Source organism: Punica granatum, chromosome 7 (genome assembly GCF_007655135.1).
Source record: "Punica granatum isolate Tunisia-2019 chromosome 7, ASM765513v2, whole genome shotgun sequence".
Classification (NCBI taxonomy): domain Eukaryota; kingdom Viridiplantae; phylum Streptophyta; class Magnoliopsida; order Myrtales; family Lythraceae; genus Punica; species Punica granatum.
This window is the reverse complement of record NC_045133.1, coordinates 6,121,342-6,140,872: the sequence shown is the minus strand read 5'-3', so window position 1 is coordinate 6,140,872 and position 19,531 is coordinate 6,121,342. Positions and strand designations below refer to the sequence as shown.

Below are 19,531 nucleotides of genomic sequence, written 5' to 3'. Positions count from 1 at the left end.
TGTGAGGTTAAACTTATATATATACACATATATATTTCTTTGGGTTTGGATTCGTCCCATCTAATTAAAGTCGAGTATTGCAAATCGACCTCCGCGTCAACTGACAAAATAAGTCAGGACCCATATTTTCACAATACTCATATTTATATTAAAAAATATATTTTAACTTGAAGCACAATGCGAGTCCTTTGTTTATTTATTTATATATTTATTTTAATTAATTAACGGTCATGTGGTGTTTATAATTTTTGTATTCATAATAATTTGAAATTTAAGTTGCTCATCTATATGTATATACGTTACTTATATGTAAGAGAAGAATTAGTTTATATATTTCCCTTTTCAGAATTATCCTTTCTACTTACTTTTACATTTATTACAACTATTCAATCGAGGAATATAATTGTAAAATGTAAAAAAATAACAATCCTTTTTCACCTTGTCACATTCCCTATTTCTTCTCCCATCTCTCACCTCTCTTAGTTAGTGCCTTTTTTTTCCAGATTCTTTTTCATTTCAATTAATTTATTATTTTCATTATACTTTTATCTATATCATATTCTAATAAAAATTCACTTTTTAGAATTATGGTACATATTCTTTTTTGGTGTTGATGATGGTTTAATTTGGGTTTAAAATAAATCAGTCAATGTTATATTTATAAAATTCATGGATCAAGTCTATAAAACTATAAAAATATTACTTATTTCCTTTTCATCTATATTGTTTCTTTTTTTAACGGAAAAGTTTGTATTAATACTAGTATGGAGAAATGGGTTTCTTGTAGTTGAATTCAGAGGTTCATCTGTATGCACTATCATTGCCGGATCATCTCCCAATCTTGGGGGGAGGGGGAAGAAGAGAAAAGCGAGTCGAAGGATCGAACTTTTAAATAAATGGAAAATTTTTTTTTGAAACCATTGCAGGAGTAAAAAAATGAAATTGACATGTGGAAATATCGGCGGGAGGACATATCGGTGGGAGGAGGGTGGGATGTTTGTTTATTGGTTTATTGCGGTGTTTGTTTTTTTTACTGCAGTCGAAGACGTTATATATCATATATGCAATACACGTTTTTTTACGTGATATATGCGATATATCTGGTAATTTTAAATTAGATATAATATTAAAAGTTACTTGACATTTATAAACTTTACGATACGCGTTAGGCCCACGTATCGTCTATTAACCATATCAAAAGGAATTTGAGTATTAATATTGAAATTTAAATTTTCATATAATTTTAGGACTTCCACGTTTTATTTAGAGAAAATAAAATAAAAAACTATCAGGGGGAATTCCAATTCCTTAGAAAAAGGACCAATAGAAAATACCTAATCCAAACCCGCCCAGACTCTTGGGATATTCCATTGGTCAACGGTCAAACCTAAAAATGTGTAGGTTTTCCCATTGAGCAAGCCAGCGGATGAACGGACGATGAACCCTACCCACCCCAGCAATCAATATTGCTTTTCCCCTGTACTTTATCGTAAAATAGCAAAACGATCCTCAATTTTATAGCAATCAAGTGGAAAGACCCACCAAAAAATCCGGTGGGGCCAATTTTTCGAACGTCACATGACTATCGGGTAATTGAATATGAATGTCATGATTAAGCAATTCACGTATCAAATTTAATGGACAATAAAACATTTTCAGAGTAAAAACGAAACCACATGACTGTAAAAAAATATCAAAAGTACATAAAAAAATATAATCTCTCTCTTTTTTTTTTTAAATCATCAAACATGCTTGTACTGATTCTCCCCACCATATGTTATGGCTTCGACTTTGTTAGGTCAATGGGAAATCACCGTATAATGATATCACTATATTTCACTATGTTTCATTCTATATAGATATCTATTTATTACCGAAAATTTTATCAACGTGCAACATAAACTGTACCTAAATGTGTTTATTGATATTGAGAAAATAAATGTAACAGAGCCGATTTTGCAACTTTTCTGGAGAAGCTCTTGATAAACCTGACATGGCGCACGCCTCCCATCTCACTCGATACCCGAAGATGCTCAGCTGGGAACTTGGAAGGAATCAAAGGAAAGACATAAATAACCCAAGCCTGGAAGTACAGAGGAGCAACTTGGAAGTATAATCTATCAGAGGACTCGAATTGGAAAGATTAAAAATTAGAGGGTCGAATTGAAAATTTTCCCTGGAAAATCGGGAAGAAAATGAGCAAACAGGACCGCGGCGTAGATTCCAATGTCTGAAAATTAATGAAATGGACTCAGCAGCTCAGCTCCTTAGCAAGAAGCTGTGTCCTCTCTCTCTCTCTCTCTCTCTCTCTCTCTGAAACATTATCTCTTTCTCTCTCTAGAATCAGCGCCATATCCATATGGCCTCTCCACCTCCCCCTCACTCACCATTGAAGCCCTACCTAAACCCTTTCTAGCCCCATCTCCTCCTCCTTCTTCCTCCTCTTCCTCATCCTGCTTCTTCTTCTGTAACTAGGTAGAGAGATAAGTCAACCCTTCTTCAATGGCGTCATCGACTCCGCCGCACTGCTCAATCACGGCGACAAAACCCTACCAGAACCACCCTTACCCTCAGAACCACCTTAAGAATCCGCGGCAGAGCCACCATCCCAACCCTCACCCCCATCCACGCAAGGTCTCACTCACCAAGCCCCCAGCTGCCGCCGCCGCCCCCCAGGTCCCCGCTTTTCCCTCCCTCTCGCGTCTCCCGCCCCCAAAATCCGATCTTGGTTCGGATTTCTCCGGCCGCCGCTCGACCCGCTTTGTCTCAAAGATCCACCTCGGCCGCCCCAAGCCCTCCTCGGGGTCCCGCCACACCTCCGCTGCTGAGGAGGCCCTTCACCACGCTATTCAGTACGGTAAGGATGATCTGGGACTCGAGAGCGTGCTCCTCAATTTCGAGTCTAGGCTGTGCGGGTCCGACGACTACAATTTCCTGCTTAGGGAGCTCGGGAACCGGGGAGAGTACTTGAAAGCTATCCGGTGTTTCGAGTTCGCAGTGAGGAGGGAAAGGAGGAAGAATGAGCAAGGGAAGTTGGCCAGTGCTATGATTAGTATTCTTGGTAGGCTTGGTAAGGTTGACCTTGCAAAGGGCGTGTTCGATACCGCTGTTAGTGAAGGGTATGGAAACACTGTTTATGCTTACTCCGCCTTAATTAGTGCGTATGGGCGCAGCGGATACTGTACTGAGGCAATCAAGATTTTTGATTTGATGAAAAATCGTAGCTTGAGGCCCAATTTAGTCACTTACAATGCTGTGATCGATGCTTGTGGTAAAGGGGGTGTGGAGTTCAATCAAGTGCTGGAGATTTTCGATGAGATGATAAAGAATGGGGTACAGCCCGATCGCATAACCTATAACTCGCTCCTTGCAGTTTGCAGTCGGGGTGGTTTGTGGGAGGCGGCAAAAGGATTGTTTGGTGAGATGGTTGATAGAGGGATCGATCAGGACATATTTACATATAATACTCTTCTTGATGCAGTTTGCAAAGGTGGGCAGATGGACTTAGCTTCTGAGATTATGTCCCAAATGCCCGCCAAGAATATCTTGCCTAATGTTGTAACTTATAGTACTATGGTAGATGGGTATGCTAAAGTGGGAAGATATGATGATGCCTTGAACTTATATAATGACATGAAGTTCTTTGGCATCAATTTGGATCGAGTTTCGTATAATACTCTCCTCTCCATATATGCGAAGCTCGGGAGATTCAAGGATGCCTTTGATGTTTGTAAGGAGATGGAGGATTCAGGGATTAAGAAGGATGTTGTAACTTATAATGCACTCTTAGGTGGATATGGGAAGCAGGGGAAGTATGAAGAAGTGAGGAGAGTGTTTAAAGAGATGAAAGTTGAGAGAGTTTCCCCTAATTTATTGACATACTCAACTCTGATTGATGTTTACTCGAAAGGAGGCCTTTACAAAGAGGCGATGGAGGTTTTTCGGGAGTTCAAGAAAGCTGGCCTGAAGCCTGATGTTGTCCTTTACAGTGCGCTAATCGATGCTCTCTGCAAGAACGGGCTCGTGGAGTCTGCTGTTTCATTGCTTGATGAGATGACAAAAGAGGGCATTAAGCCCAATGTTGTCACGTACAATTCGATTATTGATGCCTTCGGGCGGCCTGTGACTGATGAATCGTCTGCCGTACATGCTGATATTATTAATGATACAAGGGATGGGCTGTCATCGTGCTCGATGTTCATTGAGGGTCCTGCTGGAAGTAAGTCAGCCATAGATGGGGAGGATAACCGTATCATTAAGATTTTTGGGCAGCTTGCATCTGAGAAGGATGGCCAAGTTAAGAAAGACAGCAGAGGCAAGCAAGAGATTTTGTGCATCTTGGGAGTGTTTCAGAAGATGCACGAGTTGGAGATTAAACCAAATGTGGTTACTTTTTCAGCCATTTTAAATGCTTGCAGGTACTCTTTGTTGCTCAATTTACATGAAGGATATGCTTATCCGGATTCTTTGAGATGGTTGAGATGTCCTCATTATTTGTGGTGTTATAACTTTTATAATGAAATCCCTGAGATCAATTTTTCACTTGTTTGCCTCTGATGCAGCCGTTGTGATTCCTTTGAGGATGCTTCTATGTTATTGGAGGAGCTACGGTTGTTCGACGATCAAGTTTACGGGGTAGCCCATGGGCTTCTTATGGGTAAACGGGAGAATGTTTGGTTTCAGGCACAGTCTTTGTTTGATGAAGTGAGGCAGATGGGCTCTTCTACTGCATCTGCCTTCTACAATGCCCTCACTGACATGCTGTGGCACTTCGGTCAGGTCAGTGATAACAGTGATTCCACAATTACTAAAACATTCTTAAATCGTAAACTTCATCATAGACAGGCTGCTCTTGCAATAGCTCACTCCACGACAGATCTTGTTCTGAGCTTGAAAGGCCAAGGCAAACTGTTTCCATATTCGCGAACCAAAGATACTCATGAAATGTTGAGATTCTTTTATTATAATGTTTCTAGAGGGTGGCTCCACCCAAGACTTTTTTTTTTTTTAATAAATTTATGATCACAGCCAAATGGATGGAACTTTTTGCTGAATGATTTCAATCATGAAAACAAGCGAAGCATGTTTTTGAGAACAACTTGTAAAACAAATTTAAGAACAAAATTTATCGAAAATTCTCTGAACAACATTGTTCGATACTACTTGGTCCAGAAAGAAGGGGCTCAGCTGGTTGTGCTTGAAGGCAAACGCCGGCGTGTGTGGGAAAATGTATGGTCTGAATCTTGCTTAGATTTGCACCTCATGTCTTCTGGAGCTGCCCGGGCTATGGTCCATGCTTGGCTACTAAATATCCGTTCCATTGTCTTCGAAGGCCATGAGCTTCCGAAACTTCTGAGGTGAGCAAGCTTTCTTACACAGGAACTGCTGGTCTCTTTGGTGTAGGTAAATTGCGTATATTTTCCATTTTCCTCCTTTTATTTGTAAAACAAAGAGGTTTGGGGGGACATGAGTTTATTGTCCGTTTAGGTCCTTTAGGATGTGTATTAGATTGTTAAACACCTGTTAGGATACGATGTGGCACAATTTTTTCTTCATTTTTTAATAGCAGAACTACAGAAAACAGAAAACTAGGGGCCTGTTTACTTTCAAAAAAGTCTTTATCATTTCCCCCCCACTTTTCTTCTCCTTTTCTAAATTTATTTCTCTAAAGAAAATTGAGAAATTATGTTTAAAAATTCAAAATTGAGAATTTTCAAACTTATATTTAATATTTAACCACGATTGGAAACTTTCCAATTGAAGGGAGGGGAATTGATATATATATTTTTTCGGTTTACAGGAATTGTTATAATTAAAAACGAAAAAAATTGATAAAAGAACCTTTCAATTAAAGAGCAGAAATCGGATAACTGTCAAAAGTACTTCTCTAAATTGCTTTGAATTTGGGGAATTAGAAAATTCTGTTTTCCTAAGAAACTGATCTTCATTTTAAGTAGGTGAATACATATTTTTCAGTTTTTCATTTTTTTTAAGAAAATTTTCCAACATTTTCTCAAAGTAAACAGGGCCTAGGAATTTCCCCTGTTCTCTGTTTATGTTTTAATTATTTTTCCAACGACACATTTGTTGATGGATGCGTGAGAAAATGAATTCAGATGAATTTTTCCCTCAAGAAAACCGAAAAGCTGGAACTGCTTCGAAACAGAACCTGCATACATGAAAACTTATCTTCTTGTCTGTCATGATCGGAAGGGCAAAATCTCCAACATCGTTTTTTGTGTTTGTCAGCATTTTGACTGGGTGGGGCAAACACAGCAAGGTGGTCGGGGATGGGGCCCTCAAACGAGCTGTGGAGGCGCTCTTAACTGGAATGGGGGCACCATTCCGCTTGGCAAAGTGCAACCTAGGTAGATTCATATCGAGCGGTTCTGTAGTGGCAGCGTGGTTGAGGGAGTCTGGAACCCTGAAAGTTCTCGTCCTTCAGGACGATCGGGGTCACCCAAACATGATCGAGAGGGTGACTCCCGACCAGATCTCCAACCTTCAGACACTCCCCTTGTAGTAGTTGTTTGTAATCCATCTTGATCGTTGCTTTGTGTTTTAACCTTGTTTATAGTGGCCTGCCCTTGTAAATGATGGTTTTTGTGTTATGGACATGATCTACCGAACTAAACGTTCGATGGAATCCTTAAGGCTCGGATTGAAGTTGTATGAATGATTCTTTCTTGGACAAGTAGCGAGATGGGGATTTTCATGTTCGATAAGTTAAAAAGTGAAGGTCGATGGTCGACCTTCACTTTTTAACTTATCGAAAAATAAGGGAGTTTCTTGCTTATTTTTCAGGAAAAGAAAATTTAGAAAAAAAGGGGGGAATTTCTTGAATCAGTTTTTTTAGTCCGAGGCAATTGGGCATTAGGTGAAAAATAATTACGAAAAGCTCAGGAAAAAAGTTGATGGCTCTTTGGCTATCTCAAGTTTGCAGGGGGGGCTCAGCATGCCCTCGATGCATCTAAGCTGTCTCGAGCTGCACTCCTAAGGTTTCGCGGAATTAATATAGTTAAGCCGCCTTAAGCCGTTAACAGTTTATAGATAAACTGTGTTGTGTCGACGAAATCTGGACAGATTGTTGGTTATATGACTCTTGTGAGCCTTCATGTTGTTCGTTATATGACTGAGCCATGCTAAGATCGGAAAAATCCGACGATGTTGCTGAATAACAATAAATCCAATAAAAAATTATTGAGGATTTCTCGGTTTTGAATTTTAAGTCCATAAATAAATCACTGCTTTGCCGCGGTCAAAGTCCATGTACAAATATCTTTGCTAATTCACCGGGGGGCAAAAAAAAAAAAAGACTAAATCTTTGCTCACTTTGTACTTGATACCAAAATAAGATTATTAACATGTATAATATATATAAATGAATTTAAATTGAAAAAAAATGTTTAAAACTATATATTTGATCAAATAGATACAATAACAATTATAAATTATGAGAGAGACATTATGCAGGAGTTATGGTGATAAAAGAACGGCAATGAATACAAAGAGAATTAAATTAATGAATTTTTATGTTTTGTATTAATAGGATATTTGGTACATTAAATTAAATTAAAAAATTTACCGGCTTCAAAAAGTTCTTTTTAATTATTGAAAGAAAACTTTTAATTTTTAAGATAAATCATTATATGAAAAAATTATTATTAGAAATTAAGAGAAATTAATAAAAAATTTCAAATATTTGAGAATTTTTTTTTAATTTCTCTTAATTTCTAATAATAATTTTTTCATATAATGATTTATCTTAAAATTAAAAGTTTTCTTTCAATAATTAAGAAGAACTTTTTGAAGCCGGTAAATTTTTCTTGACAGATATTGTAAAAATTTATTGAACTGGAATTATTGAAAGGCCGATTCGACGTAAAGATTTCATAATTTGAATTACATAACGTATTTTCCTTCCATTTTTTTATATATTAAAATTGATTGAGACTATTTCGCAAATTTGAGGAGGCATTCCGAGATTACTTGACAGAACTATGCGGGGAAGTTCTGGGCTCTCCTTGCAATCTAACTATATATATTGTAGCAAGACGTGTTGATTGCTATAAAGATAATCCCCCCACGATTCGGTCTTTTGAAGCAGATCCTGGAGTTGGGCATGCGTTCATCACCCACTACAAGAGAATGTACCTGGGGCGACCCATAAGAGTATCTAGACCGACCCACTTTTGGGTCGTCATAAGTTTGATCACCTATCTCCCGGCCTATTAAAAGGGGTCGCTTGAAGTACAGTTGTAATAAACTCAGTGATCCATTTTCAAATGGATCATTATAGACCTGACCAAAAGCAACTCATAACGACGGGTCAGCTAAGGTGATAGTCGGTCTATGCACTGTCTTGAGACAACCCAATATTTTGTGTCGCCCAAGGGAAACTTGAGCCGACCCAATTTGGGTCGGCAAAATCATTATTAAGGTTGACCCAAAATTTTGGGTCGCCCAAAGCAAACATGGACCGACTCAATTTGGGTCAAGAGAGCCTTACTTGGGGCAATCCAATGTTTTAGGTTGTGAGATCCATGTCTTGGCTGACCTTCGAAGGGTCCGCCCAGGCATGATACATGAACACTAATAGCTCGTTGCCAGTTCACGAGCATAAATAATGGGTGTCACTATCAGCATGTTATTAGCATGTTATTAGCATGTTATTAGCATGTTATTAGCTTGTTATCAATATACGTGAATGCACATTAGCATTTAGATTCTATCAACAAGTTGTGCTATAAATTGCGATATAAAAAATATATATGCACAAGAATCAATTGACAACCTGAATAATTATGCCCAAAATCATTACAAAATAATTTATGAATGCTATGGTTACAAGACCTCACAAAGCCAAATACATGTGAAACAAATTTACATGTAGTTCTTGTTCTCTTTGAATTTTCTTCTTCACTCCATTCTTGTCCTTTGTCTCCGAAGCTTTGCAACCAAAACATGTTCTCCTTCAATGTTTGTTCCTCATCTTCCCTTTCCTGTGAATAAATTCTCAAGAACATGCATTTAAGTATCACCACAAACTCCCCATCTACATCCGACTGCAAAAATCAAAATAAAATCATGAACAACTAGTACTGAGCAAATGAAATCACATGGAATCAAAGAACGTCTAAATGCCTTACGAACTTATCTAATTAACCTCAATAATTCAGCCTTGAAACATGTTGTTGACCTAACTATATTCACCAGAAAGTTTTACCAAATAATAGTCATACCATAGAATAAAGGTTGAAATTGAAGCTACAACAGTAAACCCTAAATCCAGAAAATTGAGTAATTTGAAAAATTGAAGAAGAAATAGTGAAGCAGCAAACCACTTAAAACAACTTGAACCAGCCCTTTATGCATGCTGCTTCCATGATGGGGATGATAAGAAAGGCCGCCATGAAGAGTGCAAGGCCCTGGTTGATCTTCAAGTAGACATTGGACTTGTGGTAGTAGAGAAGAGGATGCAGATGAGGGCGACAAGAATGTAAATGACAACAAGAGATCTTATGGAGGAGGTGATGTCTAGCCGCTGCAGTACTAGTTGAGGAGGAAGACAAGCTGAGCTCATTGACGTCAATCGATTAACGTTAGCAGGCCTAAGACGTCAAAAGGGAAACACATTTTCTGAGTAGTGTTGGGCTAAGACGAAGAACTAGGTCACAGAGGAGCTAGGATCGAGTAAGAGGATACTGAAGGCAGCTGAGGCGCAGAGGTTCGTCGTGTTGCAGGAAGCAAAGGTAGAGGCAAAGAAAGATAGAGAAAAACATAAACAAAAGGGAGGGAGATATAGAGAGCATCACACTTATATTACTTCCAAATTTAAAATTCTCAAATTTAAAATTTTGAAATTTCCATTTTAGCACTTACTGTTTGGTTTTTGGCTACCCATATGTAAGAGTCAGCATAGGGGTTGTTTGTCCAACCCAAAAAAGATGGATTGACTTTGACATGTCAAGGCCGACCCATTATGGGTCGTCATAGACCTTGCTTGGCCAACCAAAAAATTTGGGTCGATTGATATGGGTGTGATCTGACACATTATCAAAGATCAATCTTGAGCCTGAAGGAGCATTTCTCTTTCTAAGAAACAAAATAGGGAATTTCACTAAGTCGATTTAGTAAAGTCTTGTTTGATGTGATCTTTTCTTTTGGGTTGGAACAAACTGCACCTATGTAATGTTTGAGGACCCTTCAATTTCCCTTTTTGTTCTTTGCTCCTACTGGAAGCATGTTACTAGCGTACTAGTAGTTTTGAATACAAAACATGTGAAATGGAATAGGCTTTTCTCGACTATAAAAGGGTCACCCCATGTACATGTGTCCAGTAAGGTCGAGAGAGAGGGAGACTTTTGGCGACCTTTACTCTGATGTTACCGATGGGTCGCCCTAGGCATTGCCTGTTTCGACACATTACGAAAGGGTCTGCATACGTAGGGCTGAGGCGACCTTTTTTGCTGACTCTTTTGTAAAGGTCGGCTAAAGTATGACATGGAACGACTCATTCGTAAGAGTCGGAATAGACCCGACTTAGAACTACTAACTTGTGCTGACCTTAAATAATGAATCACCAAGAATCATGCCTATGCCGACCCCATTTTTGTGGGTCTGCATAGACTAGCCTATGACCATCATTTTTTCCTAACATATCAAAAAGGGTCGGCCAAAATCCTATATTGAATGACCCAAGTTTTTGGGTCGCCCCAAACCCACTCCATGGGACTTTTGGCGACCCACTTTGATGGATCAACAAAAATTAATTGTCAAAAGTAATAGCGACCGTTCTCCTGTTGAAGCTCATGACGAGTTCCATGTTCGATTTACTATGCTAGAGTGGAAAAAAAATTCGTGATATAATTACAATAAACTTTTTCGTTGTTTCATTTCATTCCATCTTTTTATTTATTTCTTCATGTCTCCTAGTTTTTTTTCTTTCCCTTCAAATTTTTAAAAGGAAAATGTGTTCTTGTTAAATAAATTATTATTAACTGCATACTGGAAAAGGACATACAATTAAGACAAAATAGACGTTTTGGTCCCTGAAACATAATGCTCACGGCAAGTTCATCCCCGAAAGTTTTTCCCTATACTATTTGGTCCGGCCGTTTGAAACCTTTGGACCAATTGGTCCTTCCGTTGGAGAAAACGTTGGTCCCTGGGCAGAAGACCTGATCGACGCTGTGAGGACAAAGCCTGCCTTTTTCTCCTCTTCTCTTCTCGGTTTCCCGCTCGAAATTCCCCCAATTCTTCTCTTCTCTTCTCGGTTTCCCTGCTTTCTTCCGATTCAGTGTTGAAATTGCCCCAGCCAACCGTCGGATTTCTTCCGAGAAGGCCGATTGTTGTGAAGATTTCTTCCGATTGCCCCAGCCGGCCATGAGAAGCCCGATTGTTGCACATGGGGAGCAGGTGAGTTCAATTCCCTCTAAGAATCCCGATTGTTGCAATGTAATTTCAGCCGATTGTTTAGTTTGGGTGGTTTTGGTTTGTTTTTGGGCTGTTATGATGTTGAAATCGATGTTGCTGTCAATTGCCCTAATCAGCTCCAAATTGCCCCAAATCGATCAAACCCTAAATCGCATGGCTGTCGGAGAGTCCGAGCCCTAGCCGTGATCGATTAGCAACGGGAACCTTCTTATTCTCTTCTGCTCACTTTGCTGCTGCTTGATTCCGAATTTGGCTTCAAAGTAACCGAAGAAACAAGCTGCCGCGAGTCCTCGAATCTCACTGCTTTCAATTTCGAGGTAATTTTCGCTATTTCCTTCAATGTGGTTGCCCAATTTGGTTGCCCAATTCTCTGAGTCGAAGAACTCAGCTCAATGTGGTTGCCCAATTCTTTGAGTCGAAGAAGATGGGGGTAATAATGATTTCCCTCTTTGATTTTAGGGGTGGCATTACGGAAAACCGAGGTGCCAAGTCCTGTGATCTGAACGTCCACCTGCAAGGGAGACAAACAAACCACTGAACTTCAGAATACGTGATGGTTTTATGCGCATTTCATATCTGACAAAGCTTGTAAGTACGCTAGACCTAGCTATTGGGTTGGAATCTATTCAATGAAAATAATTATGTCTTTACAATTTGGCCGACGGTATCACGCGGGTTAGTACCTTGTATATGATATATTGATATTGATTCCTGCGATATATTTAGCAATTTGTGTGTCCCAGACTCTCAAATGTTCTCCAAGTTTTTGTACCAAAAGAAAAGTCAGTTAAATTTTACGACCAGTGGAATAAGCATAAACTGTTTCCCCTGATAATTTACTGAGATTTACTGAGAAGAAACGAATTGTACTTCTGACAAGTTCAATCATCCGCTCCAGTCCAGGTTGTGAAACTGTAGAACTTGAAGTCTTTTCAAGGGAAAACACCTCTCGCGTGGCTCCATCTGAACATTGTCATGTCGAAGAGCTAATTTCATGCAGAAATTTTTGTGCTATGCATCTCGGTAAATTGATCATTGATACAACTGTGAGAAATATGAAATGAAAATAACTCCCTTTCAGTTGTCAAAATAATTTACTGGAACCGCACTAGGAAAAAAGGAGAGACTGCTAAACATCAATGAGAATTTAATTCTCATCTCTTGACAATGCCATTCGCTTCATGATTCATACTCCTACCAACGTGAGGAAAAGAATCATCTCATAATATCTCAAGGTGGAGTTTTCTTCTCTCGGCACTCATGAATCTTCAATTTTTTTGCATTCGCACCCACTTCTTGCAAACTTTACAGATGATCCAGGACAGACTCCAAATATAATTCCCACCAGGGATTGCACATCTATCTCCTCCAGGTTCATCTTTGTGCTCTTCTTGCAATGCCGACTTATCCTGATCCTCAGGCTTCAGATGAACAGCTACCAGATGGCTCTCGCTGTGCGGTTCTGAATCTCTTTGATTCTGCAATCAAATCATTAGGAGAGTGTATCATTATATAGATGAACAATAAGAAACAAGAACCAGTCATTCATTCCCATCGCATTGTTTGGACATTGTTCTCATATCGATTTGAAGACAATGGCTTCAGAAAATGAAAACGAGTGTATACAATATATATCTTGTGCTTCAAACTGCTAGCATTTTGTGAAGATATTAATTCCAATAAACTACTCTGAGAATGAAGTTTTAAACATATCGTATGAACATGAGGTTCATCCTACCTCGGAGTTAGGGCCAGTATGGCAGCTGCTATTATTCAAGACTGCTGGTGCTGGCTTCACCTCCTTCACAACCTCAAGTACTGTTGGAAGCTTGCTTATCATACTGAAAAGCCATCCCCTGCACCATAAATTTCGACCATAACATATGGCATAGAAAAGAGAAAATAAAACTTAAGAAGTCCAGCATATACAAGAAAGTCAATTTAGAAGAGTGCTCGGGCTCTTGACTCTTCCACCAAACAGACCTGCATTACAGAACAATACCGACTCTTTACAGGAGTACAATCCAAATCACATTCATTTCTTACATATCATGGAACGCCCACCGTCACGAGCTATACAAAAGAAGAGAAGTGTTTGGAAATGGGATCAATGTATGAACCCGAGTCTTCTCTTGGAGATTTGACTCCAACAAACATGATGAGATGGGAACCAAACATATAGGAGAACTATTACCTATCAGCCTTGCTAAACTTGAGACTTTTAGCACAGTGGGTCATCACAGAAAGCAACCATGCATCACTGAAGGCAGCAACGTTGGATAGCCATTCTTCAAACGGCTTATCATCTTTGGGAACGTTAATGATGATCGTGGGTTCCGGAAATTTGGGTGGCATTTTTTCTTCAGGAACTTTGACTTCCCAGTGTCCATCAGGAAACCCGTAAAGAGCTTGAACTCCCTGACGATCTGCAAAATCAGTTCTCGTAGTAACATACTGAGCAGGATCATGACATGGCATTAAATAGACACATTGAATTGAACATGGTAGAATTGGGCAACCACATTGAGCTGAGTTCTTCGACTCAGAGAATTGGGCAACCACATTGAAGGAAATAGCAAAAATTACCTCGAAATTGAAGGCAGTGAGATTTGAGGACTCGCGGCAGCTTGTTTCTTCGATTACTTTGAAGCCAAATCCGGAATCAAGCAGCAGCAAAGTGAGCAGAAGAGAATAAGAAGGTTCCCATTGCTAATCGATCACGGCTAGGGCTCGGACTCTCCGACAGCCATGCGATTTAGGGTTTGATCGATTTGGGGCAATTTGTAGCTGATTAGGGCAATTGACAGCAACATCGATTTCAACATCATAACAGCCCAAAAACAAACCAAAACCACCCAAACTAAACAATCGACCGAAATTACATTGCAACAATCGGGATTCTTAGAGGGAATTGAACTCACCTGCTCCCCATGTGCAACAATCGGGCTTCTCACGGCCGGCTGGGGCAATCGGAAGAAATCTTCACAACAATCGGCCTTCTCGGAAGAAATCCGACGGCCGGCTGGGGCAATTTCAACACTGAATTGGAAGAAGGCAGGGAAACCGAGAAGAGAAGAGAAGAATTGGGGGAATTTCGAGCGGGAAACCGAGAAGAGAAGAGGAGAAGAAGGCAGGCTCTGTCCTCACGGCGTCGGTCAGGTCTTCTGCCCAGGGACCAACGTTTTCTCCAACGGAAGGACCAATTGGTCCAAAGGTTTCAAACGGCCGGACCAAATAGTACAAGGAAAAATTTTCGGGGATGAACTTGCCGTGAGCATCATGTTTCAGAGACCAAAACGTCTATTTTGTCTTAATTGCATCGTGTTCTTCTCCAAAACGTCTATTATTAACTGCATACTGGAAAAGGACGTACAATTAATGTGGTAAAGATAGTGGGTATATTCATGTCCATACACATACTAATGGTCAAACAAGAGGAATTCCTCTCCGCGTACACGTGTATATGCTTCTAATTAAAGTTTAGTCATACCTTTTCCGCATGCACGCGCGGTGCTTCTTCGATATCCCTCCCAAGGTCGCTGAACTTATGTTAATTACCATCGTCACACAATAGATGGTTGAGCTAGTATGTACATTAGGGATAATAAAATTTCTGCACATGCAAACCCCAGTGAGAAATGAATTTGCTAAAATTATTGCGGTGCTTCCAAATGAAAATTGGAGCAGTAGTACGAGTTGCGATTCGGAATCATGAAGTCTGAGGTTTGATTCTTATTAGCGGAACCCTTTTATTTAGTTTTATTATATTCGTTCTTGTACTGGACCATAGACTTTTCTTATAATAAAAAATAAAAAAAATAGTGAGGTGCTGGTCATTGAGAAATGATCGCAAAAACCCCACTATGCTTATTGGTGTTACTATTATCATAACTTTCCGATGTCAAGGATATTTCCTCCAACTTACGTGTATTGGATTAGGGTCTAGCAAGGGATAAATAAAAAAAAATATTTCACAATGAATGGGTAATATTTACTAAATATTTTTTTTTCGAAATGAAAATGTACAAGAGGTTTCATATGGAATACAAATGTGCTCTTAATCTTTAAGTCAAGGACGAATCTTACCACACAGAACCTTCATTCTAAGTAGTCAGTTTTTGCGTTAGACTGTTCAGTATCTATATATTTCATTCATGCTTTTCGTTTGCTTCCATGGAACCAGATTAATTCAAATGCTCGACATTTGAGTTTAATCGATCAATTTGCTGATCTCTCTAGGAGTTTTCATCTGTGTAATATGTGTGGATATCCACTTAATTAATTAGCTCAAGGATGCTTCATCAATGTTGTCCTTGGTAGCCATAAAGGGATTAGCATATGTCTTAGGCTTGGCATTGGAATTCATGATGCGTGTTTTCACAGTCTGTCCAAGCTCCTTGGCCCGTGAATAAATGTTCGTCGGAGCCCGTACCTAAGTCACTGTTAATTACTCAAAATGAAATAGCCATACACAAAGTGGAATCGAATAGGCTAGAACAAAATTTGCTTAGTGTTATATATTCACCGTGAAGATAATACCAGTCAAAATTCTCGCTTAAAAACAATCTTGATTGTCACTCATCTGCAGTAGATGAGTGACGCTTAATTACCAATACTTTACTCAACAAAGCTCAGTATTGCGCCCGCACACCCTCTAGATTGCAGTTCTTTTTTTCTTTTTTTGCCACCTCTAGATTGCACTTCATACACACACACACACACACACACATATATATATATATATATGTAATATATGTATATAAAAATAAAGTCTTCAAATTTGCTTCTTTTTTTTTTTCCTTCCGTGAATCATGGTATTTGAAAATTCAATTGGGCCACGATTAATCCAGTCGAGCTGAGTCAACCTACGAATGAGTAAAGCTTTCTGAGCGTGAATTTTTTGTATTTACAAGAAATCGAACTCGAAACTTTACTTAAACGGAACAAATATCGAACTAGTTGAATCAACCCACGTTGGTTCTTCAAATTTGCCTTTATTAATTATTTCGGGACAAGTTTTCAGAAGTCACGTCAAGAAGTGTGCTATCAAATTATTGACTGAAATTAATTCGAATTCACTCATAAGCTTTCTCCTAAGACAAATTTCAACACATAAATCTATTTACTTATATGTTTCCTATGGAACCTTATATATATTATTGTAGCTTTCCCGCGGATCACCACTTTGTATGTATATCCATCTTAAATTTCAACACTCACAAGCCACCAATCTTTGTCCTGCACTTGGGGCTCGAGAATCTAGAAAACGTTTTAATTGCCTCTGCATGCAGCTCCATGTACATATAGCTACTGTTCCTTATAAGCTTATATATATCAACTTCCCAACTCATCACTGCCCACTTCAAATTTGTCGAAACACCAACGTCGGCCACGTATTATATATACCGTCCACTAAGGTCCTCTCAAGTTCTGAACTTTCTGGAAAGACGGCAGATCAAGTTGAGGTGAGATCTGACATGAATTTCTTGATCTGGCAAATGCACTTAAAACTTTTCATCCCACTACTTGGGATAAATCTCATATTTCCCTGCCACGTTCACTTTTGCAATAAGGAGAAGATGAAGAACTGCAAGATCCACTTAGGCCATTAAAAAAGTTGCATGGGTCGGTCAGAATGAACGCTATCGCAATCTTCCCAATCTTTTCTTATAAATACCACATGCCATACATGCTCTCTATGCATTCAATCTAGCATTGTTACACTTGCGTTCCTGCTAGATTTACGTAGAATATCGCTCACAAGGTGAAAGAGAGGTCAATATTATGGGGACGTTTCTGGGAATTAATGGTCGTCCCTTGGGAGTTCTTGTGGGCCTAATGATCACGAATGTGGTGCTTGTGGGGATAGCAGATGGGCGGTGGATCGACAAGGAGGCCGTGTTCGTTGACAACGATAGAAAGAGCGTGAGAGGGGATGCTGTACTGTGTGAAAGCTTGGGAGACGGGCAAGTGGTTCATAAGGAGAGCGGCGGCTGCTTTTCAGGTGATTATGGTAGTGGTGGTTTTGGAGGCGGATACGGTGGTCGTGGCGAAGGTGGAGGAGGTGGATTTGGGGGTGGAATCGGCGAAGGTATCGGAGGTGGTGCTGGTGGAGGTGGGGGTGCAGGTGGAGGAGGCAGAGGTGGAGGTTCTGGAGGTGGGGGTGGTAGGGGTGGAGGCGGAGGTGGTGGAAGAGGCGGAGGAGGTGGAAGAGGCGGTGGTGGTGCTGGAGGTGGTGCAGGCGGCGAAATTGGAGGTGGAATAGGGGGAGGTGTTGGAGGGGGTATTGGTGGAGGTATCGGAGAAGGTGTTGGAGGAGGTATTGGTGGAGGTGCAGGAGCTGGTGGAGGTGCTGGAGGCGGCGGTGGAGGAAGAGGCGGAGGTGGGGGACGAGGCGGAGGGGGTGGAGGTGGCGGTTCAGGAGGTGGATTTGGTAGGGGTGGAGGCGGAGGTGGTGGAAGAGGCGGAGGAGGTGGAAGAGGCGGTGGTGGTGCTGGAGGTGGTGCAGGTGGCGACATTGGAGGTGGAATAGGGGGAGGTGTTGGAGGGGGTATTGGTGGAGATATCGGAGAAGGTGTTGGAGGAGGTATTGGTGGAGGTGCAGGAGCTGGTGGAGGTGCTGGAGGCGGCGGTGGAGGAAGAGGCGGAGGTGGGGGACGAGGCGGAGGGGGTGGAGGTGGCAGTTCAGGAGGTGGATTTGGTAGGGGTGGAGGCGGAGGTGGTGGAAGAGGCGGAGGAGGTGGAAGAGGCGGTGGTGGTGCTGGAGGTGGTGCAGGTGGCGACATTGGAGGTGGAATAGGGGGAGGTGTTGGAGGGGGTATTGGTGGAGATATCGGAGAAGGTGTTGGAGGAGGTATTGGTGGAGGTGCAGGAGCTGGTGGAGGTGTTGGAGGCGGCGGTGGAGGAAGAGGCGGAGGTGGGGGACGAGGCGGAGGGGGTGGAGGTGGCGGTTCAGGAGGTGGATTTGGTAGGAGTGGAGGCGAAGGTGGGGGAAGAGGCGGGGGAGGTGCTAGAGGCGGCGGTGGAATTGGCGGGGGTGTAGGAGGTGGGATTGGTGGTGGTGGTGGTGGTCGTGATGTTGGTGTTGGCGGTGGTGTCGGAGCCGGTGGTGGTGTCGACGTCGGCGGCGGTATAGGGGGAGGCGAGGAAGGAGGAGAGGGTGGTGAATTTGGTGACAAGAAAGCTACCGTTCCAAATTCGGTCTAATCTTTGACTGATCATGGAGCTTAATTAGAGAGAAACATGAGAAAGAACAATATCCCTATTTTGCCCTTGTTTTTTCTTTTGGGCTCAGCCCCATATCGTATGCAAAATATAAAACATAAATATTTGCATATTTATATTTGCATTGTCGAAATAAAAGGATTATGCGTATGTATTCACCTTAAAAAAGGATAGAGCTATAGATTAATTCTTATGTAATTCTATGTTTTAATCTTATCTTTTGTTGTCTTATAATGCAACTCTCATTGAATCAAGAGCGTCGAAAGAAAACTCATTCATCGTTGTTGAAGAAGTTTGCCCCAAGATTAATTGCTTCTCTGCCCCTAAATTTCTGATTCGCTAGTTTTCGCCCCCATATATTATGAAACAAAAAAAGGAATTTATGACCTTAACGATAGATATATATATATATATATATATATTCTTTATAAATTGATTAATTAAGAAAATTTAATATAGTCACTTATATAATTATAATTTGGAATATTCAAAACATCTGACTAAAAAATGCACGCAATATTTATAATGGGTTATATTTAAACGACTAAATGGATAAATCATAAAAAATTACAATTTGTGTGGCCTCAAAAGTATAATTTGCCCAATTAATTGATTGAAAAAGCAAAACATTGTATTTAAGACACTTGATCCTGAAAATATTAACCTTTTAAAATAGAAATAGTCAAACACTTGATCCTAAAAATATTTGATATGCTAATTAATTTAATGAATTATATGATTTATTATATGCATGTATATCAATCTTATTTAAAAAGTGGGTTGTCTAGGTAAAATACGTATACAATATATAAAATATATACCTATGTTACACTTATATCAAGTGAATCATGGTAGAAGAGATTTTTTCATA

General features: G+C 40.2%; 3 protein-coding genes across 3 annotated transcripts; 2 read left to right on the top strand and 1 right to left on the bottom strand.

Annotated features, from left to right (window-relative positions):
- The first annotated feature begins 2,249 nt into the window (after positions 1–2,249).
- LOC116213840 (pentatricopeptide repeat-containing protein At2g31400, chloroplastic) lies at positions 2,250–6,694 on the top strand. The gene is made up of 4 exons (XM_031548932.1): positions 2,250–4,418; positions 4,563–4,779; positions 5,173–5,357; positions 6,250–6,694. Exons 1-4 carry the CDS (start codon positions 2,503–2,505, stop codon positions 6,521–6,523), a joined length of 2,592 nt encoding a protein of 863 aa, XP_031404792.1. The 5' UTR covers positions 2,250–2,502; the 3' UTR covers positions 6,524–6,694.
- A 5,747-nt stretch (positions 6,695–12,441) lies between these two features.
- LOC116215141 (PHD finger protein ALFIN-LIKE 4-like) lies at positions 12,442–14,623 on the bottom strand. Its single transcript, XM_031550737.1, has 5 exons — positions 14,358–14,623; positions 14,023–14,223; positions 13,631–13,862; positions 13,175–13,292; positions 12,442–12,914 (listed from the first exon to the last, which is right to left on the bottom strand). Exons 3-5 carry the CDS (start codon positions 13,789–13,791, stop codon positions 12,705–12,707), a joined length of 489 nt encoding a protein of 162 aa, XP_031406597.1. The 5' UTR covers positions 13,792–13,862; positions 14,023–14,223; positions 14,358–14,623; the 3' UTR covers positions 12,442–12,704.
- Positions 14,624–17,133: 2,510 nt separating this feature from the next.
- On the top strand, positions 17,134–18,950 carry LOC116215045 (glycine-rich cell wall structural protein-like). Its single transcript, XM_031550608.1, has 3 exons — positions 17,134–17,923; positions 18,062–18,157; positions 18,287–18,950. Exons 1-3 carry the CDS (start codon positions 17,221–17,223, stop codon positions 18,640–18,642), a joined length of 1,155 nt encoding a protein of 384 aa, XP_031406468.1. The 5' UTR covers positions 17,134–17,220; the 3' UTR covers positions 18,643–18,950.
- Positions 18,951–19,531: the final 581 nt, after the last annotated feature.